This window comes from Anolis carolinensis, chromosome 1 (assembly GCF_035594765.1).
Source record: "Anolis carolinensis isolate JA03-04 chromosome 1, rAnoCar3.1.pri, whole genome shotgun sequence".
Lineage (NCBI taxonomy): Eukaryota > Metazoa > Chordata > Lepidosauria > Squamata > Dactyloidae > Anolis > Anolis carolinensis.
The window spans coordinates 267,863,111-267,890,556 of NC_085841.1; the positions used below are offsets into that span (position 1 = coordinate 267,863,111).

A 27,446-nucleotide genomic window follows, 5' to 3' on the forward strand; every position below is an offset into this window, starting at 1 on the left:
GGGGAATAGTTAGATACCCCTTCTTTTCATTCTCTTGGTGTAAATTGCTCCCTCTATGTACTGCTTAAGGAGTCCCGGTGGCGAAGTGCGTTAAAGCACTGAGCTGGAGACCGAAAGGTCCCAGGTTCAATCCCCGGGAGCGGCATGAGCGGCCGCTGTTAGCTCTAGCTCTTGCCAACCTAGCAGTTCGAAAACATGCCATTGTGAGTAGATCAATAGGCGGGAAGGCAACGGTGCTCCATGCAGTCATGCCGGCCACATGACCTTGGAGGTGTCTACAGACAACGCCGGCTCTTTGGCTTAGAAATGGAGATGAGCACCAACCCCCAGAGTCAGACATGACTGGACTTAACATCAGGGAAAACCTTTTACACACACACACACACATATACATACACACACACACACACACACACACACACACACACACATATATATATATATATATATATATATATATATATATATATTTAGAGAGAGAGAGAGAGAGAGAGAGAGAGAGAGGCGTATATAGAGGTGTATATAGAAATGATGTAATTTGCAGGAAATTTGTAATTCAAGTATTCCTTTTAATCTTTCAGATCTAATTGTAGTTGTTGCTTCAATGATAGTGCTTTGTGTGGGTTCTAAAGGTCAAGTTTTTGCCACCTCTGCTATCAGGTAAATATATTAAATATCATTAACAGTTCTATTCATTTTATCTCTTATAAAGTTCTCTCTCTCCATCCCCTTCCTCCACAATCACTATTCTGCTTTCAGTTCTTTCCACTTTTATAATTTGTTTTTCTTTTAATGACCTTTATTGTAGAGGCATTCGGTTTCTTCAGATCCTGCGCATGCTTCACGTAGACCGACAGGGTGGCACATGGCGATTGCTGGGATCAGTAGTTTTCATACATAGACAGGTATGTAAAACCTTAAAGGGGAAGTGGAAATAATAGAAATAATTCTCTAAATTGTCACATTGATCGTGAAATGCTGGATGAAATTTCCCTCACCCAGCTTCGGCACAGAAGCATATCATTGAGATGTCCCAACTGGAGCATTGTGTAATGCAGGATGGGAGCAATGCCTTCCCTAACTCTTTATTTGGCATGTTTGTCATCCTGTAGTTAGGATTCCATGGTAGTGTTCCTTAGTCAAGAGCAAATTGGGATGATGGGCTTCATTAGCAGGGTGCTTTTTTAAACTATTGTTAGCCCTCCAATTTGCTGGGATTGTGGACCCATGAAAAAGTGGGAAAACTGAATTAAAAAATCCACTTTTTAAAACCTGAGATAACACCTCTCTAGAAATTTCTAAGTCCTTAAGCACAGTCCACCAGAAGTTGACCATAAAATTGCACTGGAGGATCTAGAGAATCCTAGAGGGAATATATTAATCAAATCCTGGAATAATCACACCCACAAATGTGGAGGCCCGTAGTTCAAACCAATGTATGTTCCAGTGCAGGAAGAACAGCTCTTTACAACTGACACACAAAAAAAACTGATGATGTGGCTCTGTTCCATTCACAACAAAGATGTGTCTGTGTGTTCAAGTGTTTAAATACACATGTTGTTAACCAGGTAAGATAAAGCCAAGAAATGCATGAGTTTTGCATTTGCAGATTGCATCTTTCTTCAGCTGTTGCCATACATTTCAATTAAATACTAACCTTCTAATGAGACACAATTTCCTGTTCCATCTAAAACAGGAAGTAGGTGGTTGGTGCTTCCAGTGTCAGTGAGGTGGTCACCCTATTCTGTATTTAAAACTCTGGATTTAAAGTGTTAAAGGAGCTATCCAAGGTACTGAATCTCTTTAGCTATAGCATCCAAAATGTCACATAGATCATTTGAAGGTCTAACTAATATTGGAGTGGATTAAACACCCCACTGACATGGAATTCACCAGCCTCTCAGGCTTCTTAGCTATGGGTACCAGATTTAGAAAAAATAATCTCAATAGATAAATAGATAAATAAATGGATAGATGGATGGATGGATATAATTTTTAAAAGATACATCAGTTTTTAATATCCTGATTTGTTCTAAAGCTGGTAACCATAGCTCCTTCATTCAGATAATGTAGGAAACAGATTAATTAGAAGTGCCTTAAGCTGATTGCAGGATTTAGTGAAAAAAGGGACAAAAGGACTACACACATAGGCAAAAATCCCTCTTTATACTGTGTGTATATGTTGTAGAAAAATGAAATGGGCAAACTCATTTTTCTCTCTATTATTTTAATAATTGCATGTTAGAGTTCTATGTGGGTCATGCATTGCATAGTGTTCCTAAAACACACAGGCATTTTAGGTCAGGGCTGTGGCGCAGGCTGGAGAGCAAGCCAGCTCGCAACCAGCTGCAATGAATCACTCTGACCAGGAGGTCATGAGTTCGAGGCCCTCTCAGAGCCTATGTTTGTCTTGTCTTTGTTCTATGTTAAAAGGCATTGCCTATATGTGTAATGTGATCCGCCCTGAGTCCCCTTCGGGGTGAGAAGGGCGGAATATAGATGCTGTAAATAAATAAATAAATTAATTAAATCTCTTAAAACAAGGAACTCCTGATTCATCAGATAACAGACATTTTTAGCAATGTTTGTTTTATTATTTTAAAAGTTAGCAAAATACCTAGCCACTCCTTATTTTATATATAAGTGCTTAATAATACTGAAAATAGTAAGTACTATTTTAAAATAGGCATCCTATCTTCTGTCGTATGCAGAAAGGACTGGCTTCTAACGACCTCATCACAAAGGCCAGGCAAAACATCCTGCTCTGCCTGGCTTCATCCAAGGATGCTTCCACCCCAAATGGAGGTGGGGCCTCTGATGGAAGTCATATGATGTCATGTGATGGACGGCTTGGGGCTTCATCCCTAAGACAGGATGGAAGTGTCCTAGGATGCTAAAATTGCCCCACCTGATGAGATTATAAAAGAGTGGTTCCTAAACTTTTATCCTCAGGGTGTTTTGGACTCCAGCTCCCAGAATTCCAGACCATTGGAAAAGCTGGTTGGAGCTTCTGGGTGTTGAAGTCAAAAACACCTGGAGGACTAGCATTTAGGAATCACTGTTATAAAACAAAAAGTATTTTTCAGTTTAGAACTATGGGTTTTTACTCACATGCAAACTTAATTAAGTTGATCAATCTATTTATGTTCTAAAATATAAGAGTTCGGGAGATAGGAAGAATAAAAACAATTTTCTAGATCTCTGATGTACTTTCCTTCTATTCTGCTACAGTCTGTTCAGACCCACTCTTTATGGTGGGATCATCAGTCAAACAGCACTTTTAAAATCTGGGTTATATCCTTATGCATGCTTACCTGGAATCAAGGCCAATTGAATTCAGTGGACCTTGCATTTGAACAGAAATGCATAGTATTGTGCTACAAGTGAATCACACTTCAAACTTTGTTTTGAGAACATGATTGATGTACCATTTCTCCAACCTTAATTGATAATTCTGAAGCATTATAGCTCTCTTCCATTCACAACCAAAAATTCCATCCATCACCAACATAATGCTGGGGTTAAATGGAGTTGTTAGCTTTCAGTAACACAGATTGCAAATATTTGTGTCATTTTGAGACACATTTTGTGTCATTTGAGTTTTGGTCATGCATAATTTAAACTTTGTGGTGTTTGGGGAAAAATCATCTCCCTGAATGCCACCTAGTTAATTTAATTTAGTAGAAGACTGATTGCAATGTAGTAGTGAAGTATGAGAAGGAGTTGTTACTTTTGTAAAATAGTACTAGACAACACCCAAACTAAGGCCTACAGGCTGGATGGGGCCCTCCAAGATCATTTACCCAGCACCTGCCCTAAACTTTAGACTTAGGATTGCTCTAAGTCTGAAATGACTTGAAGACACCCAACAACAACAATCCTAATTAACTACTACCTTATCAGCCAAAAGCAGGCCCACACTTCCCACTGAGGTACTGGTAAATTTATGTTGGTTAAAACTGTTCTTCATTTTAAAAATTGTATTGTTCTTTCATATTTTGCACTACTACAAATAAGATACATGCAGGGTACCCTCTGCTTTAAAAAAATTGAGGATCTTTGTACTAAACCATTCATTTATGTGTTCCTATTTTTCTTTTTAGGAACTGATAACCACTTTGTACATTGGATTTCTAGGCCTGATTTTTTCTTCTTACTTTGTATACTTGGCTGAAAAAGATGCTGTGAATGATTCAGGAAATCATGAATTTAGCAGCTATGCAGACGCTCTTTGGTGGGGAGTCGTAAGTATCATCCATTGTAGAATATCAAAATGAGAACTAATGTTTTGTCCAAAGATCTATTTTTAGTATATCAAATGTATCATCCCATAGGTTAAGCAGGAAAATCCAATTCATTTTCTAAGTTTTCACCACAACTTGTCCTAACCATGGTTTAGTGTTATGATTTGTTATGATAATGAGCCCTTAGGGTTAAGCCCTAGGGTTAAATTCTGTATGTCATTCAGATTTTTTGCTTCCTTTTTACATAAGTTGTATCAAAATTTGCATTGAGTCCCAACCTGGGAAAAAGGTGTAATATAAATAAAGTGAAACAAAACAATTTCAAACAAAACTTGAGATTAAACACAGCCCAGCATTTAGGGGACGTATCAAAGATTTATGTAAAATAGAGCCATAAGCTTGTGATCTCTTCATTGCTGCACTGGAGGGGAGAGAAGAATATGGAAGCCGGACAATAGCTGAAGCTCACTATTGCAATACTAAACTTCAGTCTACTCTAAACAGGAATGATGACTGTATTCCCCAGATGCATGACAGAAAAATGCCTTCCTTGATCATAGGCCAAATTCTCTTATAGTGTTTGATTTAGCATTGTATTTTGCATTCCAGTTATTTATAATTATCAACATGTTCTGTTTTGATGCATGATCAATTTCCCTCTGGATGCCAGCGTAGAATGTTTCAATTTCTTCTTCATCTGCCCCTTCTGGTGGAAAGCGTCAATGTTAATTTCAATTTCCCTACAGTCTTACTGAGATTATTGTCAGTTGATGGGATGATGGGTAGTAGAGTGAAATCCAAAAATTCACCATCCCGGTTCACCTCCTTCTCTCCAGACTGTTTCCCTGTGTGGAAAACAGCACTGGACAAACTCACTCCAGTAGATGAGGGTTCAGTTGGTAGTCCAACGGCAAACAACTTTATTTACATTTCTATGTACAAAACAGAATAAATCAGTCCTTCCTCCATGAGTGCTTTGCCGAAGCACTCATGCACACACACAGCACATTGCTCATCGCTGTTCTCCGCTCTACACAGGAAAACTCCCACTACATTCCACAGGAACAAGATAGTAAGTCCCGGTCAAAACACACTTGACCCCATTGGTCCTGTGATACATCAATCATAGCAGACTCTCATTAACTCCATAATTGCTGAAAACAGATTGATTTTAATATTTCACAATACACAATACCCTGACAATTATTTGGTCGGATCTCATATTGTACTCCTGACTGTTCTTTCTCCATCTTTTCTCCCTATTAATACCACCACATTTCTTCTTGGATTGTGATTCCCAGAGAAAAACACTCTGATGTTACCTGATTGAAAATGTCTTAATTAAATGTGGCAGATGCAACAACATGCACCAGAAACAACCTCTGGAGCCCTTGGTTTTGGCAGCAGAAGTTTATCTTGGTTAGATATGAGTGATGCTTTCTAAGTGGTGCAAAGCTTTTCTTCATAGGCATAAAAAATAGTCTATAAAAAGAAGGCAATTCAGTAGAGAAACCAGCTAGGTATGCAATTATATGCATAGAATTAAATGTAATCCATTTTGCTGATTATTCCCAGGCAAGAGAATAAAACAGCAAGCTATGCCCCAGTGATAGGAAATACAAGCCAGCAATAATGCAGACAGCTATGAATCAGTTTGTAAAATGATCACCATGGTAGAAATTTGACAAAAATAAATGTTCTGTCCTGGAAAGTTTATTAACTTTATGGCATCACTACCTCTCAGCCCACTTGGGCTTGGTGTGTTCTCACAACAAAGAATAATTGGCTGAGATATATTATATAAAAGTAAATCAAAGTAGAAATGTGAGTATTTGCTAATAACTGCATTGAATAGTAAGAAGCAGTTGTCAAGAATGATATGAAAGTTTTATGGTGGCAAAATACTATTGATAAGAATAAATGTATGGTCAGATTTAGAGAACAGATGACCAAGAAGACCATGCCATTAAATAATTATCCCATATGTGATGTGGGATAACCTTGATTAATTTTTCAAACCTATGCCATTAGGGAAGGGGTGTTGATTCTTCTTGAATCTCCGTGCATCGCCTTTCACTTAAAGTTACATTTGCTCTCCAAGGAGAATGTAAAGATGCAGTGTGGATTGTGCAAAAATGAAAAATATTTTGGCAAAAAAGTGGTTTAACCTAGTTTTGCTTCATCATTTGCTATTTTACTACTACTACTACACATGCATTTCATGTTTATCTTGTGTGTTGTCCTTGTGTGAATGTGTGCACATGGAACAAGGATCTAAAGGAAGCTTCTAACTATACTTTCCTCCTTAGTATTACATTCCGCCCTGTCATTTGAAATAGTAAGACTTTAATCAAACCTTGTTGATCTTGGGTGCCTTCAAGTGATTTCTGACTTATTGTGAACCTAAGGATAACCTTTTGTGGGTTTTTCTTGGCAAGATTCCTTCAGAGGAGGTTTTCCATCGGCTTCTATGTTGTGTCTTTCTTCTTTCATCCCTGCTTTTTGGTTATTAAATTGATTTGACTGTGGAACAAACATAGGAAACTTCCTTTTAAACATTTGTGGCAGGATGTTGATGTGTCATGTTTTCCTTACAAATATTGCACAAACCTCTCTCCCACTTTATTTTGGAGAGAGAAAATGAATATGTGACATTCGTGATGTCTCGTTTCACCCTAATATTCTTTAGAATTATGGCTGTGAAACTTGTAGAAAAATTCTCTATGTGTTCCTCTATTTTAAAAAGTTTCTCAAAAACTTTCTTTGATAACATACAGGACAATTCTTATGTGCCAGTCAGGGTACAAATAAAGAAAGGAAATTTAGCTATTTCATACACATTTTACAAAAGTAATGAAAAATTACCATATAAAAAAACACTCTCCTGAAGATAATGTTGCATTAAAGCTGTTTTGTAAATCTCCCTTCTCCAGATATGCTATCTTAGAGAAAAAATCATCAAGAAAAGTTCGGGTTGACTTTCTGTCTAGGAGTAATACAATCATTTTAGTTCAGTTATCAGTTGAATCACATATAGTTTGACTCAGTTCTTAGACCAAATGCCATGCTACATGAAGGATTCAACTAATTTCCTGAGAAAAATGCAGTCCATCCACAATGCCCCAGAGAACACCATCCTAGCCACAATGGATGTGAAATGTCTAATACACCAATATCCATATGGATATTGTAAACCCATCCACCAAACTCTGCCACTTTGTACTTACTCATAACTACTTCTATTTCGGAAATAATATGTACCTCTGCAATAGGCCCCCTGGTGGCGCAGCGGATTAAACTGCTAAGCTGTTGAACTTGCTGACTGAAAGCTTGGCAGTTCGAATCTGGGGAGCAGGGTGAGCTCCCGCTGTTAAGCCCAGCTTCTGCCAACCTAGCAGTTCAAAAACATGCAAATGTGAGTAGATCAATAGGTACTGCTTCTGTAGGAAGGTAACAGTGCTCCATGCAGTCATGCCGGCCACATGACCTTGGAGGTGTCTACGGACAATGCTGGCTCTTTGACTTAGAAATGGAGATGAACTCTACCCCCCCAGAGTCGGACATGACTAGACTTAATGTCAAGGGAAATCTTTACCTTTACTTATGTACCTCTGAAACAATGTTTACTCAGTACATACACCTAAGAAACCTACCCTATACCTACGATTTTTAAAGACATCTTTGTAATGTGACCAAACACATTCTGAACGTGTTTCCATTTCATTAAATGAGATTTAAAAGTGCTTAAGTATAGCTAGAATACTGATACTGAGTGTTATTGTATAGCCAATCTTCACCTGTTCCTAGTGCATTTCAGTAGTCAACCCAAAGGCTTTCCTGTAGCGTTTTAAGTAAAGCTACTACTAAGCGTTTAGTCTGTAATCTTTAATTAACAATCAACCTAATTATCAGAATTGAAGGCAAAGGGCATATTGCCTCAGACATTGCTACTGTGAAATTTCCACACATTCTGATTCTACTGGACTTCCATTAGAGTTTTATAGAAATCTTGAGTTCTGCACTGTAGCAGTGCCATCTTAATTCCAACATTGGACTATAAAACATCTTCTCACATTTTCCTGAAAATTGTTGACTAGACATGTTATGAAAGACTTTGAAATATTTTCAAATTTTGTTTTGCAGTTCAGGAGAAATCTTGAAAATGATACTTTCTTGCAAAAATATATATATTTGTCCAAAAATACATGTATTTGTATAAAATAGAATTTCTGGGGCAAAGAATGGACTATTTTGAATAAAATGCCCACCACTGCAAGAAATCATTAAAATGCGGCAGAAATTTAGGGAGAAAATTTAAATGTAATATTAAATTTAAATGTAATGTTATTGAATTTATATGTTGTGTTAATTCATACCTCCTCTTCTGTGGCTTATTTTCCCTTTGTTTCCACCAGTAGCTGTTTCCACTGATAATTTTAACTTTTGTGTACCTTCATTTCTGACTGTTAGTCATATAACCATTCTTGTGGTGACCTGTACTAGATCAAAGCTTTGCAATGAGGAATGACTGTGGGTGACAGTGCTCTTAAATGAAAAAAAATCTATCCTGTTGAGTTGTAATTAAATTTTACTGTGATAACTCGTGGATAACTGCTTGTTACATTTCACTATATTTTAAAAGCAGCAAGATCTTTCTTGATCCTTCCCGTATAACTTGCTAATCCTCAGTTATAAAAATGAGGTGGGTCTATTTATTTATTTGGTTGTTCTTAGAATTAAAAGGGAGAAAAAGACTGAGTGTCAGACAACCTGTTATGTGTCAGGATTACATCTCTTTGAATAGAAGGAGACAGCATAATATTTGTGAGCAGTATCACACCCATTCCCGTTTCATTCCTGAAACAGTATACTTTTCATTATTCTGATTTGTGTATTTTATTTTTGCATTAATAATAATAATAATAATCATCATCATCATCATCCTGCTATTGGACCCCTCAATAGCGCAATGGGTTAAACCCTTGTGCCAGCAGGACTGCTGACCTGAAGGTTGGGTTGCTGATCTAAAGGTTTCCGGTTTGAATCCGGGGAGAGCACAGATGAGCTCCTTCTGTCAGATCCAGCTCCCTATGTGGAGACATGAGAGAAGCCTTTCACAAGGCTGGTAAAACATCAGAACATCCGGGTGTCCCCATGCAGACAGCCAGTTCTGTACACCAGAAGCAACTTGCAGTTTCTCAAGGCGCTCCTGGTGCGCACACAAAAAATCCTGCTACTGCCTTTCAGAAGGAAAAGATTTTTGACAGTTAACAATCCTGAAGGTAGTTTACAAAATTAATCTTAGGGTTTATTTTGTAGCAGGTCTGTGTACCCTAATACACCATTTTATGCCACATTAAATCTATAAATCTTAAAGCATAAAGTGCCACTTTGTAAGATTAGCAAAGGGTATATCTGAATGGGAGTGGGCATTCATCAAAAAGGCCGTAACATTTTAATTACAACACACAAGAAACTTTTCACAAGTCACTTTTCTTTAATAATTGGCTTCTCTTTTGCTTTTTCATTTTTCTTTGTGAGCCGGGTTCATATGTTGGCCTTTTCTGGGAGATGACATTATTCATGTTTCCACAAAGCCAAATGCTGAGTTTTAGGTTGTTGGGGAAGCAAGTACATCATTACACAGTGCTATAAAACTATCCAGCTGATCAAACAAAGCTATTCAAATATTGTCTTCTCTTTTAGCATGTTACTATTCTCATTTTAAAGCCTCAACCGCAGGTGTAAAAGAGAGACATTTAATTATAAACAGCTTTTAATGAACAACCATTTTTGCTTATGCTTTTTCAAAACTTTTACTAATGTTGTGTTTTGATGGTATAGTTTTAAAATCCAGAAGTTTAAAATAAGTTCAAATGTTAATGTCCAGTATAAAAGTACTTAAACACATTTAAGTAAAGTGTCAATTTTAAACATCTCTTTCTCACAAAGTAAAATATCTCAGATAATGTAAATGGGTGATAAATTAAATTGCTGACCTGGACCCTGTCCCTTGTGTATTAGTATCTTTTGACCATTTTAGAATTTGAAAATGCTATGGCATTTTTCTATAATTCAAGGATGGGAATTATAGAACTCTCCAGATATTGTTGGACTACAATTTCCCACTGAGTATGTTACCATTGAGTATGCTAGCTATGATGGCTGAGACTTCAAATTATGTAATGACTTTAGAGGCACATGGCTTCCACTCCTGATTTGGGTAAAGCTGCCATGTATTCATGAATACGTTTTTGATGGAAATAAAACTAGTGATATGGCATTCAACTTGAGTTAGTCTGGTACAATTTGGGCAGGCTGCCCACACTCTGAAACCTCATGCACTGTAAAGTTTTCCAAGTCAACTGAGGCCTAAATTAATGCTTTGAGTTTACAGCATGTTAACATGAGCTATGTTGTAATTCAATTTCCTGTTCTCTTTTCTTTCTCCTGAATTAAGTTTCTTCAATACACAAATGCTGTATATAATGACAGGCTTCTTTTTTATATTATGTATCCTTGTGTTTGTGGAGATTAAAAAACTAGCTTTGGCACAACATCTGTTTAAACATTTCTAGTTGTGCAAATTTGATACTGGCACCTAAGATTAGTTACTTTGACTTTTTGTTCTGGTTGCAGTATTGTGCACACAGTGTTAAAATGCTTTGGGTGGAAATTATAATAGTCAAGAAGAAAGTGAGCATGAACATCCTGACATGCAGAGATATTGTAAGAGGTAGAATACAGCATAAAGGACACAGGTCTGTATGAAATTATAATAAGTGAAATCATCTCACAGGATAGGACCTAATAGCTTGCTGTCAGATGCTGAGTACTTCCTTAGGACCACTTCACATGGAGCAAAATAGCCTCATTTTGGCACTTTTGGCCAGGGCTTGACCAGGGTCTGCCAAGTGCCATCAGATGACACATGGCAAGCCCAGTCCACATTCATCTCGAAGTGGAGAGGAGTATTTCAAAAGTGAAATACTCAAGGTGCAAATGCAAACAGTGCCAACAAAGAAAAAAAAATAAGACAAGTGTGAAGAAGCCAGAATGGATGTCCAAAGAACTTCTAACCAGACTAAGACTCAAAAGAGACATGCACAAGAAGTGGAAAAGGGGAGAAATCACCAAAGAAGAATTCAAACGAATAGCCAATTCCTGTAGGGAAAAGATTCGCAAGGCTAAAGCGCAAAATGAGCTCAGGCTTGCCAGGCACATTAAAAACAACAAAAAAGGCTTTTTTGCTTACGTTGCTAGAAAAAGGACGAACAAGGAGGTGTTAGGGCCTCTGCGAGGAGAAGATGGAGTGATGGTGACAGGGGACAGGGAAAAGGCAGAACTACTTAATGCCTTCTTTGCCTCGGTCTTCACACACACAAAAAGTCGTCTTCAACCTCAGTAACATGGAATGGACGAAGGATTAGGGAAAATCCAACCCCAAATAGGGAAACAAATTGTCCAGGAACACCTGGCTGCTCTAAATGAATTCAAGTCCCCAGGGCCAGGTCAACTACATCCAAGAATATTGAAGAAACTAGCTGAAGTTATTTCAGAACCACTAGCAAGCATCTTTGAGAGCTCTTGGAGAATGGGAGAAATCCCAGCAGATTGAAGGAGGGCGAATGTGGTCCCTGTCTTCAAGAAGGGAAAAAAGAATGACCCAAACAATTATCATCCGGTCAGCCTCACATCGATACCAGGCAAGATTCTGGAAAAGATCATTAAGGAAGTGATCTGCGAACACTTAGAAACAAATGCGATCATCACTAGTAGTCAACACAGATTTACTAAAAACAAGTCATGCCAGACTAATCTGATCTCTTTTTTCGATAGAGTTACGAGTTGGGTCAATACAGGGAACGCCATGGATGTAGCGTACCTGGATTTCAGAAAGGCCTTCAACAAAGTCCCCCACGACCTTCTGGCAAACAAACTAGTCAAATGTGGGCTAGACAAAACTACAGTTAGGTAGATCTGTAATTGGCTAAGCGAACGAACCCAAAGGGTGCTCACCAATGCGTCATCTTCATCTTGGAGAGAAGTAATGAGTGGAGTGCTGCAGGGTTCCGTCCCAGGCCTGGTTCTGTTCAACATCTTTATTAACGACTTAGACGAAGGGTTAAAAGGCACGATCATCAAGTTTGCAGATGACACCAAACTGGGAGGGATAGCTAATACTCCAGAAGACAGGAGCAGAATTCAAAATGATCTAGACTAGAGATGGGCCGAAACTAACAAAATGAAGTTCAACAGGGACAAATGCAAGATACTTCACTTCGGTAGAAAAAAATGGAATGCAAAGATACAGAATGGAAGATGCCTGGCTTGACAGCAGTACATGCGAAAAAGACCTTGTAGTCCTCGTGGACAAGTTAAACATGAGCCAACAATGTGAAGCGGCAGCTAAAAAAGCCAACGGGATTTTGGCCTGCATCAATAGGAGTATAGTGTCTAGATCCAGGGAAGTCATGCTCCCCCTCTATTCTGCCTTGGTCAGACCACACCTGGAATACTGTGTCCAATTCTGGGCACTGCAATTGAAGGGAGATGTTGACAAGCTGGAATGTGTGCAGTGGAGGGCAACTAAAATGATCAAGGGTCTGGAGAACAAGCTTTATGAGGAGTGGCTTAAAGAGTTGGGAATGTTTAGCCTGCAGAAGAGAAAGCTTACAGGAGACATGACAGCCATGTATAATTATGTGAGGGGAGTCATAGGGAGGAGGGAGCAAGCTTGTTTTCTGCTGCCCTGGAGACTAGGATGCGGAACAATGGCTTTGAACTACAGGAAAGGAGATTCCACTTGAACATCAGGAAGAACTTCCTCACTGTGAGAGCTGTTTGGCAGTGGAACTGTCTCCCTCGGACAGTGGTGGAGGCTCCTTCTATGGAGGCTTTTAAGCAGAGGCTGGATGGCCATCTGTCGGGGGTGCTTTGAATGCGATTTCCTACTTCTTGGCAGGGGTTGGATTGGGTGGCCCATGAGGTCTCTTCCAACTCTATTATTCTATGATTCTATGATTCACTGGGATGAAAGTGTTTTTTGGATAGCTCCAATGGAGTACCCACACTTTCCTCCCCTTTCCCACATATGATGGGGAAAAGGGTGGCGAGGCAACACATGTTGCTTCCCTTTCTCCCATCTGATGGGAACAGGGCACCAGTGCAATGGGATTGTTGGTGTCTTGGGTTAAAATACTTGAACAAATTATAAAGTTCCCCATTCTTTTCCACAACTATGTGTTAGTACGATGTGAATGAGCCTAGTTTAGTTTAACCCTGGTCTCATAAGCCCTCTTTCCCACCTTCCCTTTTCTCTCTCATACTGCTTGAAGTGTAAATTTTGATTTTATTTAATATTCCCTGTATCATTTTAAAATGAGAATTGTCCATATCAGCAGTGATTACTTACTATTAACTGTGGTTATTTAAAAGCAAGCATTGGTTTGAAATTGGCCAGTTATTCTGTACGCCTTTGTTGCACTAGTTCTGTAAGCGGACAGTGTCAATAAAAAGATTCCAGGCTTTCTGAATATAGCCCTAGAAGTGTCCACATTTATAGAAACTTAATGAATTATGAGTATAGGTCATAGAGGGCTACCAGAGTAAGTCATTTTAGAAAATTGTTCCAATTTTACTGCAAGCATCTAATAAAAATTCTTTCACCTACTATGTAAGTCTTTTAAGTATAGTTTAGTTCCAAAAGGTTGGTTTTTGGCAGGAAAGCAAATTCTACAACACATTTTTCCTGCTTCTTAATTTTTTTTTGAAAATTTTAAACTATAGGCAAATGAATACAGCTAAAATCATTTGTAATACACCAGAATAGGAGGCAACTGGAAATGGATAAGAAAAAGAGTATTTGTAAATTTAAGTGTTCATAGGTTGCAATGAATTCATTACTGCCTTATTAAGACCGCAATCACATTCTGTATCTGACAGATTATTCAAAAGATCTGACCATGCAAATCAGGAGTGAGGAACGTTTGACATGGGGGCCATCCCCCCGAGATCATTTGATCTGACCCTTGATCTCTGATTCAATTACTAACCAAGTCCTGACTCAGATCTGGTGCCTTTAACAATCCTCGCAAAAACTGAATCTCAGATGAGGATTAAGGAAATTACAATGCAGCAGAAGTGCTGAATCCACTGGATCCCTGGTCATGATTTATGTGGTTCCTTTTTGACTGGTTTGTTGTGCTTGCAGGGTTGGCACAGGAATGAAGGTGGTCTGTTGCATTGGCAGCACTGCAGGAGGTGGTAGGCAGTTTTTGCTATTTTTGAGCTAGCACGTTAGTCCCTTATTCGTCTCCTTCCCTGTCCCAATGGAAAATAGGGTTCTAATTACCAATGCCTTTATCTCTCATTCATTTGCCCTACAATTTGGGTTGTTTCTGCCCGTGGCAATTTTGGAATGAATTTCCCAGCAGGGCATAATGCAGGGGTGGGGAACATCCAGCCCATGAAATCATTTGATCTAGCCCTACTTGGGAAGGACATCTACCCAAGTCCACCCACTTAACCCAACTCCTTTTACTCCTCCTAGCCTCCATGCTGATTCTTCTGTTGACCGCTTACTATTTAGACCCAAGCCGCTTCAGGATTCCTCTCCTAGTGCAGGCACATTCTGCTTCTTCTGCTCTTGTTTTTACCAGCAAAGCCAAATTCAATAAGTGTGTATGCACAGAGGCAGCTGCCATGCTGCCTTTATAACTTTGATTTGCTTTTTCATATATAATTGTATAATTGATAACAATATAATAATGTATAGTTTTATTTATTTATAATAAATAAAGGTATGGCTCATGGCAGATGTTATCCAAATAGCCCTTGGCAGAAAAAAGATTCCCCAGCCTTGATGTAAAAGTTTCCATAAATGTCTATCTCAATGCACAAGGAAACTTTCTCAGTGTCAACATGAACTAAAAACAAAAATAAGTTTGGGAACCACTGGTCTAAAACCATCAAAACATATACAAAGTTAAAAACCACAGCATCCCCTGACTAGATATTAAACACCTTCATCTTTAAAAGCCTGTCTGAATAAGGTTTTAGCCTGCTGCCTATAATACCTGTACTTGCATATATCTACATAATAAAATATCCTGGAGATGGAACCCATGTCTAAACATGAAATACATTTATGTTTCATATACATCTTATAACATAGACTTCAGGTAGTATTATACAATATTTTAAATGATATAGTACATAAAACAAAGTTTGTGTATGCTGAACTATCAGAAAGTAAGGGTGGCAACTTTTCAGCCACTCCTGTAAACAATTAGAGTATTTCAGATTTTGAAATTTTGGATAGGGGATGCTCAACCTGTAATGCATTCTTAAAGTGAACCATATAAAATGCATATCTGTAACCAAGCATATACATTGTACATTCTGTGGCTACAATCTCAACACTGAAATATTGTCCAAGGTATACACTTGTGTTGTAATAATGCCTATTTCTTACTTTCAGGTGACTGTTACAACCATTGGATATGGAGACAAAGTGCCTCAGACATGGATAGGGAAAACCATTGCCTCTTGCTTTTCTGTATTTGCAATTTCATTCTTTGCCTTGCCTGCGGTAAGTTGCTTATACAGTAGAGTCTTACTTATCCAACATAAATGGGCCGGCAGAACGTTGGATAAGTGAAAATGTTGGATAATAAGGAGGGATTAAGGAAAAGCCTATTAAACATCAAATTACATTATGATTTTACAAATTAAGCACCAAAACATCATGTTTTACAACAAATCAACAAAAACGCAGTTCAATACACTGTAATGTTATGTAGTAATTACTGTATTTACGACTTTAGCACCAAAACATCGCAACATATTGAAAACATCGACTCCAAAAACTTTGATTACTAACAAATTGACTACAAATAAAGATAGAATTGCATAAATGAACTTACAGTAACAACACTGTCAGAAATTAAATCCATAAAAAGTTCAGTCTTTGCTGCCTAGAGAAACAGCTGTGGATCTAGGCGGGAGGCAGACTGCGTTGGATAATCCAGAATGTTGGATAAGCGGATGTTGGATAAGTGAGACTCTACTGTACTTAAAACTGCGATTACATGCTGATTTTGTTATTTCACTAGTATCCTAAATATACTTGACATAAGTTTGGAACAAAACAAGGAAGAAGTGATTTCCTTTTCCTACTCAAATTCAGCCCTCAAATTTAGCTCTGACAACTAGGAAACCCTCTGGATCAGATTTTGGGAGCGAGCAGGAAGAACTCCTTTTTCTGATTGTCACAACCTTAATTGCTGGCAAGAGGGTGTTAGAAATATTACCCTCCTTGTGTCCCGATCAGTTCCTTTATCAGATTTGGCCACTGCCTGTTAAACTGGACTGGGGTGGCATTTGTGTCATTTTACGGATCTGTAACTCTAGTTACAAATCTGTGATTGCAGTACTGAATGTCAGCCAATCTATAAAAAACAAGATTTTCTGTTTGGCACAATTTTCCAAAACGTTAAATGAAAACAGTAACTCTGCAATACGGTTAACTGACAGTTCTCCTTTGACATAATTTTCTCTATTCCTCAGGGAATTCTTGGTTCTGGATTTGCTCTGAAAGTGCAACAGAAACAACGACAAAAGCATTTCAACAGACAAATTCCAGCAGCTGCATCTCTCATTCAGGTGACTAAGTTCTACATTTCATGTGTGTGTTAAAACGTTCATGGTAAAGTATCTTAATGCAATCTCTTTTTGAAGACTATTGGCTTCATATACTTGTTATGAAGACATAAGCTGCTCTGAGAGGTCTCCCTCATATTTTGCAGGAACTCTTTGGAGTGCATTTAATATTTTTTTTTAGTGGAAAAGCCTTTTGAAGCTTTCATCTTGGAGCCAGTCTCAAGTAGCTACTGCCTCCTAATCCAGGCCTATAAGGATTTTAAGGCCTTCTTTAAACACTTGGGACTTGAACTGATATAATTCTACAGACATCTTTCTTACCTAAGAGATGTGTCTTTTTACTGTTCCTTCTTTCTTTGTTCAGTATCTTCTCTCTCTCCCTCACTCTTTTCTCAGGCCCCTTCCACACAGCTGAATAAAATCCCACATATTCTGCTTTGAACTGGAATATATGACAGTGTGGACTCAGGTAACCCAGTTCAAAGCAGATATTGTGAGGTTTTCTACCTTGATATTCTGGGTTACATAGCAGTGTAGAAGGGCCCTCTGTCTTCCTTTCTGGGGGGAAACAGCTTCATTCAAGCAGTTCAATGCCTTTCTGGTTTGACCTAGCGGTGTAAATATTATTTGCTCTGTTGTACATATGGTCATCAGTAAATGACCTTCTTGATTTCTTTTTGTAAGAGGTTGTTTGTTTTCGTTTCCATTACAAAGAGAGCTATTAAAATGAATTAATTTAAATAAAGTCCATTAATCTATTTGAATTTGGGACCCTGTTGGATCTATTCTGAATCAAAGTTTGACTTGTCTCATAACTGACATGTATTTTGAGCCCTCCCTTACAATTCACTCTTGAAAAGTCTAGCATGCATAAATAAGATTTATATTTTCAAATAAACAAACGTTTTTGCCCTATATAAATGATTATTTGCAATCTTGACTGTTGTCAGATGAATTGCAAATGTTTGCAGTAACTCAATTAATCTTTTGTCCATTTTTTATCCAACATTTTAGACTGCCTGGAGGTGCTATGCATCAGAAAACCCAGACTCTTCTACCTGGAAAATATACATTAAAAAGCCTTCCAGAAATTATCATTTGATGTCTCCTAGTCCCAAGCCAAAGAAAATGGGGATGGTGTCGGTAATGAACTACATTTCTGTTTTCCTGACACATTTTCCATTTGATACATTAGTGTTTAAAGCTAAGCTGAAACTACTTTTCCATAGAATGTTTTTTCTATGCAAAATAACTCTTGTGGAAAATTTGTTTTTCATATTATCTTCTGAAAATAACTCAGTTTACATAAAGTGGTGTCCTACATAAATCAGGCGGGCAGATACCCCTGGTCAACATCAGCCATGGCAAACCTTGGCAAACAGCATTCAATCTGTGTAGTCCTCTTTCCTTCCCACTTCTGTCAGTTGCCTGAATCTGTTGATGCTTTACGTTGGGGAGGAAAAGCCTTTCCCACCTTAATGTTGTTTCAGCCACTAGTAGCACTAGGACTTAAACTATCGTGTTGAAGTTTACTTTCATAGTTTATGATGTGTTTAGTATTTGCGGCTTTATATGCCACCTTTACTGCAGGATGAGAGATGGCTAATAACATATTTTAGGCACTGGAATCTGGCCCTCTAGATGCTTTGGATAACAGCTGCTACAGTTATGCACCATTGGGCTCGGGCTTGTGGGAATTGGTATAAAATTATTTCTTTTTCTTGATTTTTAGTCACATGATTCTTAATCATTAGTACTTTTTATCAAAGAGGAACTTGGTCAGGAATTTTGGATATAACATTTGTTTTAACGGTCGACTTACAAATTTTATGGTAAAGGAAATGATACTTGTTCAGGTCTTGGTGGTGGGGTTATGTGTTTGTAAAATGTTCATTGTTTTGTGTTTTGTTTCACTGTAACTTGTTAATGTATGTAAATAAAAATTCATTATTTTTTAAAAAATAAAAAATGAAAAAAATCAAAGAGGAAAAAGTCCCTTTTCAGAACTTCCTATAGTGCCAACTATTGGAAGTCAAGATCAATTTTAGAATAAATCAAGATCAATTTTATCAATTCAAAACAATGGCTTACAAGCCATACTTTTGCACAAAAGTGACATTTTTACACAGAAAATAGTGTTATTTTGCACAAAATACATTTTTCTATGTATTTAAAAATGTTCTTTACGTGTTCAGTTCTGTCAACCATAATGTGCAGTCCCCTCCTCAACGTTAGTGCCAGGTTGGATGGCTTGCTTATGAAGAAAGACAGGAACTTCATGGATGATCACATACTTCAAGCTGCTCTGACCCTACAATCTAGTTTTTTGCTATACTGAGCAGTAGCCATGATGACTGGGGGATTCTGGGAGATGTAGTCTAAAAGCTTTGAGACTACCTCTTCTGCAAGCCCCGAGACAAACTCCAAGCTGATATAAATCAGATTTCCATGTTTCCTATGAATGACTCCTGCTGTTGATGTTGTGTACTTTCAGGTCATTTCCAATGTATGATGACCTTAAGGTGACCCTGTTACAGGGTTTTCTGCTCATACCACTACTCTTGAATTCAAATTTTAAGCATTTAAATAATAGTTTATGTTTGCAAATATAGATAGAATCCTTTGTTAGCCATCAAGCCACAGAATACCATGTGCAACCTGGCATTAAAGATGAAAGCTAGCATACCAGACCCTCATCTCATGCAGATTTTACTGAAGCAGAAATGGCTGCAGTCCAGTGAATATTTAACATATACAGGTATCATGATACTATAGTTATTAAAATATAGATGGCCATATCCTGGATTACAATTCTTAAGACTTCTTACTGTAGATCATAATCTTCTTTCCTCCCTCCAAGATATGGAAGGGCAGGTAAAATTACAATATTATTTTCACCTACAATAAATAGTCATTCTAATTTTCTTTGTAATTTCTCTGATGTTTTAAAAATTTTTATTGCAATGAATCGAGCAGTACAAGACTCATTAGGGTAGTTTTTTTATCAATGTATTTTTTAAATAAAGATTTAAATACTTGTTCTTATTAGGTGAAAAAGAAGAAATTTAAGTCAGAAAAAGACAATGGATCAACATCTCCTGATAAAATCTTACCTGTTCCACAAATCACATTTGACCATGCAGTGGATGAAAGGAAATCTGACAATTTTCACTTGGATCCCTATGATAATTCTGGTAAGAATTATAGTTAGAATTTAGATGTATTAACTACAGTGGTTGACTCTCAGTTAACCAGCATCCATGGGGATTGGCAGATGTTTGATAAATTAATTTCGGGTTGCTTGAGAGTTACCATTAAACTCTAATTAACTAATACTATACCCCAATCTATACTGTACTATAAATTCTGTATTGACTTGGTATTAATATTAAAAAACAAATAAAGACACACTTAACTTAGACAAACTTAACTTAATATATGACTGTTATTACTGTTATTATACATGTATTTTAGTTTTTATTTAAAATATTATTTCCTAGAACTTTTGTTACTTGAGAGTCTGGCAGCTTGAGTTTTGGTTAACTGAGAATCTATGGCATTTAACCAGACTTCATTGATATCTGAGCTAATTGTTTGTGTATGTAAATCTCAGTGATACAATACCTGGATAGGTCCATAAAACTCTGCAGTGGCCGTTCTGCCCTGCTACCTGTTAGTTTCAGTGTTCTTCTACTGCACTCTGTGGAAGTGTAGGTGGGTGGGTGTGAACAGGCTGTTTCAAAACATTTTACTTCTGATAATGAAAGTCTTTGTGGTCTGGAAATATTTTCTAACAAGAAATCTTCATATCGAGGATTTTAGAAGGGGCAGACCTCTAGATCTGTAGACTCAACATCCTGATAATCTGGAAAATTACACTTTATCTCTCTGTCCTTTGAATCTTCTCCAACCCTACCACTTTCTAATAGCCATCTTACTTGTAGCAACTCTTGAAAATAATACTTGCTTCTATTTACTCTGCTTGACAGTTATCCCTCTAGTTTGCTATGCTTAAAAGTTGTTTTCTGCACCCCTTGATCCCAAGCTTTCTGCAACATCCTCTTTTTAAAAAAAATAATCTAAAAAGCGTTTGGTGAAACCAACATCAAATATGTAAAATATTTCTGTTTCTTGCTGTATAGCTGATGTTCATATTTGGATATTCTGACGGTTCTCTTCCATTTTCTTTGACAGTCAGTTTGACAAGTGCTCCTACAAATAAATGGCAATTTTACTAAACATGTTGTAGAAAGCAAATATCAGTGGGGAGTGCCACATTTGAATGCATATCAGGTAGAAAGTTCACATGCAGTTCTGGGCTTCTCAATAGATTATGTAGTACAAAAGATGCTATAGCTCTCTTTCACTGCTTTCTGTGCACAACTGACATTAACCTTTAACTGTGACTTTCACCATTTAAAGGGCAATGTAATCTACAAGCAGGTACTAACTCCAGCACGGAAACAAAGGGTTCCCTTTCCTTCTGACATCTATTCTCTCTTTTTTTTCCCCCTCCTCCCTGTGTTTTGTTCTCTCAAAACTCTTACAAGTATACAGGACAAAAAGGAATGTTTAAATTTTTTGGTAAGTTAAAGAAGCTCCGTTTATCTACAGCATGCAAAACTCCAAAAAAACTAACCTACTACTTGTAGTAGTCTAGTCTTCATAATCTGATCCTGGCTCTTAATTGTTTAGGCTATGGTAGATGTGGGGCAAATGAAAATTAGAATTCTTTAATATGCTACTATTATCAAAATTAAGTTACTAAGGAAGAAACATAGGAAATACCTATATCATTGTCTTGTTTCATTAACATGATTTATGTTTAACATTCCATTTTATACTTTTATCATAACACCTGAATTAATCTGCAGTCTTTACTTGATGCCATTTTACCCTTTGCTTGTTCTTTCATGTTTGAGACTTTGTAAATAAAATATGATAATGCTAAGTTGTTCCCTGATATGTGGTTTTATTTGGTGTTTATTTGGAACTAAATCCCACTGTGTTACATAGATCTTACAGCTCTTACAGTGTTTACTAGATTGCATTCTAAAAATCTTAGATTATTTTTAATACATTTCTTGTGTTCCTTATCCTTTTAAAATTTATTTATCTCAGAATGTAATTCTCATATTTTTATTATGATGGAATGAAAATGGGAGAATATTAGATCATGATATAGCCAAAGCTTAGCATTTAAATCTCATGCTTCAGTGAGAAAGGTTAAGAATGTCTCAATTTTCCCATTGAAATCAGTGAGAAAAATATTTGATGGATAGTCCCCTTAGTTTGTAACTTTTCTAGGTCATTTAGTTTACTGGAACTGAAAAATATATGTTACCTAATCAGAAATAAATACATAGGGATTCCTTTTCATAAGATTCAGTTCCTTACACATGCCTCTGTTGCTGTTCAGGGAGAAATGAATAGAAATGTGAATACTTTATTTAACTTAGAATTACTGTTATATATAGTGCAGCCATAAAATTGGTAGCTGAAGTTATAAAGAGCTGGTGAGGGTTTTTTCTTTAAAAATCCAGTTAAATGGTTAAATAAGAATTCTTAGTGTTTCCTTCCTTTTTTAGCATGGAATATAAGGCAGCCATAAAGATATTACTTTTAATATGGGAACTTCCATCTCTGGACACAGTCCTTAGCCCTTCCTTACTTGACCTACTGACATCTCCCCAAGATAGGAGAAGCTGTTATCTCCAATCAGCCTCATTAGTATCCTGAAATAAAACTAATACAGCATTTTAAGTGCAGCACAGAGCAAAGGGGGGGAGGGCAAAAAGGGGACCCAGCACTGAAAAGATGTTATGCTTGGCTGGTAATGTTGAAGAATGGAGGAAACCTCTAATTGATACTTTTATATTGTATGAAAAAGAAACAGACCATGGCATCTAAGCACCATTTAGGTTATTGCCTTTTTTAATAAAAAATATAATGCCATTTAAAAATGAATTATTGATGGGTTCATTTGCTCTATTGCTTCCCCAGTTGACTATCTCCTTTTCTGTTTCTGTGTCCTTTGCACTCTGTTTTTTCCTCTCTTTCACCTATTAAATCTCAGTTCGACAGCATTCCTGGTCATCCTTTTCTGCAGAGCAGCCTTCTCCCAGTTCTCCCCCTTCTCCAGGTAAAACTTTCATCTCTTTGATTTATTTCTCTTAAATGTTGAATTGTTAAAGTAATTTTGCCATCTGGGAGATGATTAGGATTATCTTGTCTTTCAAAGGCATAGGGAACAAATGTGTGTCTTTACAGAAATCAGTGAGACATCTTAATTTTAAGGCACTGTTGGTAAAGATAAAGGTTTTCCCCTGACATTAAGTCTACTTGTATCCGACTCTGGGGGTTAGTGCTCATCTCCATTTCTAAGCCAAAGAGCCAGTGTCGTCCATAGACACCTCCAAGGTCATGTGGGTGGCATGACTGTATGGAGCGCTGTCATCTTCCCACTGGAGTGGTACCTATTGATCTACTCACATTTGCATGTTTTTGAACTGCTAAGTTGGCAGAAGCTGGTGCTAACAGCAGAAGCTCACCCCTCTCCCTGTATTTGAACCACCGACCTTTTGGTCAGGAAGTTCAACAGCTCCGTGGTTTAATCTGCTGCGCCACTGGGGGCTCAAGCCACTGATAACAAAGCATAATATCAGCAAAAGAATAGAAGAACAGAAGAATAAAACAAGTTGAACATAGTTGGTAATTCTTATTTGAATCTAGATAGTAGTAGGAGTAAGAGATTAATATACATAGAATCACTGAATCTTAAGAGCTGAAAAGAGCCACAAGGGCCATGTAGTCCAAACACTTGTCATTCAGGAATACACAATTACAGCCCTTCTGAGAGATGTCCATCCAACCTTTGCTTAAAGACCTCTAAAGAAGGAGAGTCCGCCACCATCTGAAACAATTTCTTTTACTGCCAAACAGTTTTTACAGTGTAGAACAGGCATGGGCAAACTTCAGTCCTACAGGTGTTTTGGACTCCAACTTCTGCAATTACTAACAGCCGGTAGGCTGTTAAGAATTGTGGGAGTTGAAGTCCAAACACCCGGAGGGCCGAAGTTTGCCCATACCTGGTGTAGAAGTACTTCCTATTGTTTAGCTGAATACTCATTTCTTGCCACTTGAATCTATTGGTTTGTGTTCTTGTTCAGTGCACAACCAGATGGTTTCAGATTCCCATCACTGTTATGTGGATGTTCTACATGGTTGCATAATAACAGACAGCAAAAGGATAATATTACAGTGGCCAGTTTTGGACAGGTCATCAAACTTCATCTCTCTTTCCCAAAATCTGTACAGCATCTGAAAAACAGCTCCTGGGAGTTTACCAGCCATATAGAACAGGTTTCATGGATGCTAGTAGCAAAACATAAAATCTATGGAACAAGCCCTTTGGATTTTGGCCAATGAAAATTTGGTGTAGACCAATGATGGTTCTTTCACTACAAGTAATTATGTCTGTTTCTGAAAGCACTGGTTCTCAATTACTGAGAAGTTACTGTCAATGACACATGTGACTCTATGGCTCAGATTTTATAAGAGAAGGGGAAAATAGTAAGAAAAATGCAGTATATACACCAGAGGAGGCCAATCTGTAACACTCTGACTAACCATAATCTGCCACTAATGGCTAGGTTGGTTAGAGAGTTGTAAGTCAAATGCAGAAATAAATAACCAGTAAATCAGTCAGGGGAACCACAGATATACACCAAATAAAATGGGATTTTCTAATGGAAAAAGATATTTCCATATTCCATACCTTTCTATTGAGAATGTTTACTGATTTTAGGGCTCCATAAATTATAAACACATACACATAGATATAGACCAGCTCTCTTGTCAAATTTCTACTTGTTCTCACTTCAAGCTTTTTCCAGGTTCATAGACTCATAGAATCTTAGATTTGGAAGAGACCACAAACTTCCTGCCATAGCACAATCAAAGCAGCCTCAACAGATAACCATTTAGCCTCTGTTTGAAAACCTCCAGAGAAAATGTCTCCACCATACTCCAAGGCAGCATATTTCACTGTAGAACAGATTTTATTGTCAGGAAATTATTCCTAATGCTCAGGTGGACTCTCTTTTCCTGCTACAGTAGAGTCTCACTTATCCAAGCTAAACAGGCCGGCAGAAGCTTGGATAACCGAATATCTTGGATAATAAGGAGGGAGTAAGGAAAAGCCTATTAAACATCAAATTAGGTTATGATTTTACAAATTAAGCACCAAAACATCATGTTATACATCAAATTTGACAGAAAAAGCAGTTCAGTACGCAGTAATATTATGTTGTAATTACTGTATTTACAAATTTAGCACCAAAATATCACAATATATTGAAAACATTGACTACAAAAATGTGTTGGATAATCTAGAACGTTGGATAAGCAAGGCTTGGATAAGTGAGACTCTACTGTATTTGAATCCACGGCTAATGCCGTTCGAAGCTAGCCTCAAACCCCAGTGCCAGACAACAAACTCCCACAAAAGCACACTAAAGAAAGCCCTTAATGTGCAGCAGTTTTGTGGTTTGTGTAATCACCATTCTATGCAATCATTTGCACAGCAAAACCACTTTCCTCAATACTGGTTTGAAAATGCATTTGATGATCAGTGTAGATGGGGGGCAGGGCCGGCCGGAGATATTTTTAAATGTTAAGCGGGGGTGCTAAAAAGCGCCCCCGCCACCGGCCCCGCCTCCCACGCCCTGGCCCCGCCCAGCGTGCCCTGGCCCCGCCTCCCACGCTGTGTGGGAGGCGGGGCCAGGGCGAATAGTGCGGGGGCGGGGCCAGAGTTGGCCCCGCCCCCCGCCCAGCGTGCCCTGGCCGCGACCAGGAAGTAAGGCCCGAATGGCCTAGCTGTGCTGTGCGCGTGCGCACAGCACAGCTAGGCCATTTTGCCCTTAGTCAACAAACTTTGTTGACTAAGGGCAAAGTTTGTTGACTAAGGGCAAAATGGCCTAGCTGTGCTGTGCGCACGCGCACAGCACAGCTAGGCCATTCGGGCCTTACTTCCTGGTCGCGGCCGCCGATCGCCCGGGCGGCCGGTGGCCGCGACCAGGAAGGGCCAAATGGGCTATCTGCGCTGTGCCCGTGCGCACAGCGCAGATAGCCCATTTGGGCCTTACTTCCTGGTCGCGGCCGCCGGCCGCCCGGGCGATCGGCGGCCGCGACCAGGAAGTAAGGCCATTTTGCCCTTAGTCAACAAACTAAGGGCAAAAATGGCCTATCTGGCAGTGCGCATGCGCACAGCCAGATAAGCCATTTTTGCCCTTAGTTTGTTGACTAAGGGCAAAATGGCCTAGGTGTGCTGTGCGCACGCGCACAGCACAGCTAGGCCATTCGGGCCTTACTTCCTGGTCGCGGCCGGCGATCGCCCGGGCGGCCGGCGGCCGCGACCAGGAAGGGCCAAATGGGCTATCTGCGCTGTGCCCGTGTGCACAGCGCAGATAGCCCATTTGGGCCTTACTTCCTGGTCGCGGCCGCCGGCCGCCCGGGCGATCGGCGGCCGCGACCAGGAAGTAAGGCCATTTTGCCCTTAGTCAACAAACTAAGGGCAAAAATGGCCTATCTGGCAGTGCGCATGCGCACAGCCAGATAAGCCATTTTTGCCCTTAGTTTGTTGACTAAGGGCAAAATGGCCTAGGTGTGCTGTGCGCACGCGCACAGCACAGCTAGGCCATTCGGGCCTTACTTCCTGGTCGCGGCCGGCGATCGCCCGGGCGATCGCCAGCCGTGACCAGGAAGTAAGGCCCGAATGGGCTATCTGCGCTGTGCGCACGGGCACAGCGCAGATAGCCCATTTGGGCCTTACTTCCTGGTCGCGGCCGGCGATCGCCCGGGCGATCGCCGGCCGCGACCAGGAAGTAAGGCCCAAATGGCCGTGCTGTGCGTGTGCGCACAGCACACCTAGGCCATTTTGCCCTTAGTCAACAAACTAAGGGCAAAAATGGCTTATCTGGCTGTGCGCATGCGCACAGCACAGATAGGCCATTTTTGCCCTTAGTTTGTTGACTAAGGGCAAAATGGCCTAGCTGCTTGTCGCGGTTTGGCGTGGGCGCGGGGATTGAAGCCCCGCGGGCCCGCGCCAACACCGGAGGCGTCGGTGGCGCTACGGGTCGCTGTCGACGCCTCGACAGCGCCCCTAGCGGCCAGCGCCCGAGGCGGCCGCGTCAGCGGCCTCGTAGTAACAACCGGCCCTGATGGGGGGCTAGTCTCTGGATCTGCAGAAAATAAGCTTGCTCCATCCTCAAGATGACATCCTTTCAAATATTTAAACATGGCTATCATGTACCTTCTTAACCTTCCCTTCTCTGGGCTAAAACATAACCAGCTGCCTTATAGAGTATGGTTTCCTTATCACTTTAGTTGCCCCCTGCCTCTCTCCCCACCCGATAGATAACATCTTCCAAATTTTCTGATTCTGTTCAATCCCATTCTTTCTCACTGGGTCTTGTCATTTTCTTTTAACACAGAAGCAGCTTTGTTGTTTTTATTCCCAGCTTTTGACATGAGAAATAG

The 27,446-nt window shown here is 39.1% G+C and overlaps 1 protein-coding gene and 1 long non-coding RNA gene across 3 annotated transcripts in view; one reads left to right on the forward strand and one right to left on the reverse strand.

Moving 5' to 3' along the window:
- The window catches only part of kcnq1 (potassium voltage-gated channel subfamily Q member 1), a 393,916-nt gene that overhangs the window by 85,033 nt on the left and 281,437 nt on the right, over nt 1-27,446 (forward strand). Inside the window, exons 4-12 of one of the 2 annotated variants that reach the window (XM_008107851.3) lie at nt 582-660; nt 809-905; nt 4,104-4,244; nt 15,727-15,837; nt 16,815-16,910; nt 17,922-18,050; nt 19,957-20,101; nt 21,465-21,491; nt 22,984-23,049. In XM_008107851.3, coding sequence (XP_008106058.1) covers nt 582-660; nt 809-905; nt 4,104-4,244; nt 15,727-15,837; nt 16,815-16,910; nt 17,922-18,050; nt 19,957-20,101; nt 21,465-21,491; nt 22,984-23,049 — 891 coding nt within the window. The remainder of the gene's footprint in view (nt 1-581; nt 661-808; nt 906-4,103; nt 4,245-15,726; nt 15,838-16,814; nt 16,911-17,921; nt 18,051-19,956; nt 20,102-21,464; nt 21,492-22,983; nt 23,050-27,446) is intronic. The other variant, XM_008107858.3, reaches the window with a different exon arrangement.
- Nucleotides 1-27,446, reverse strand: part of LOC134295370 (uncharacterized) — a 68,336-nt gene that overhangs the window by 1,657 nt on the left and 39,233 nt on the right. Inside the window, exon 2 of the long non-coding RNA XR_010001914.1 lies at nt 798-916. This is a non-coding gene — a long non-coding RNA (uncharacterized LOC134295370). The remainder of the gene's footprint in view (nt 1-797; nt 917-27,446) is intronic.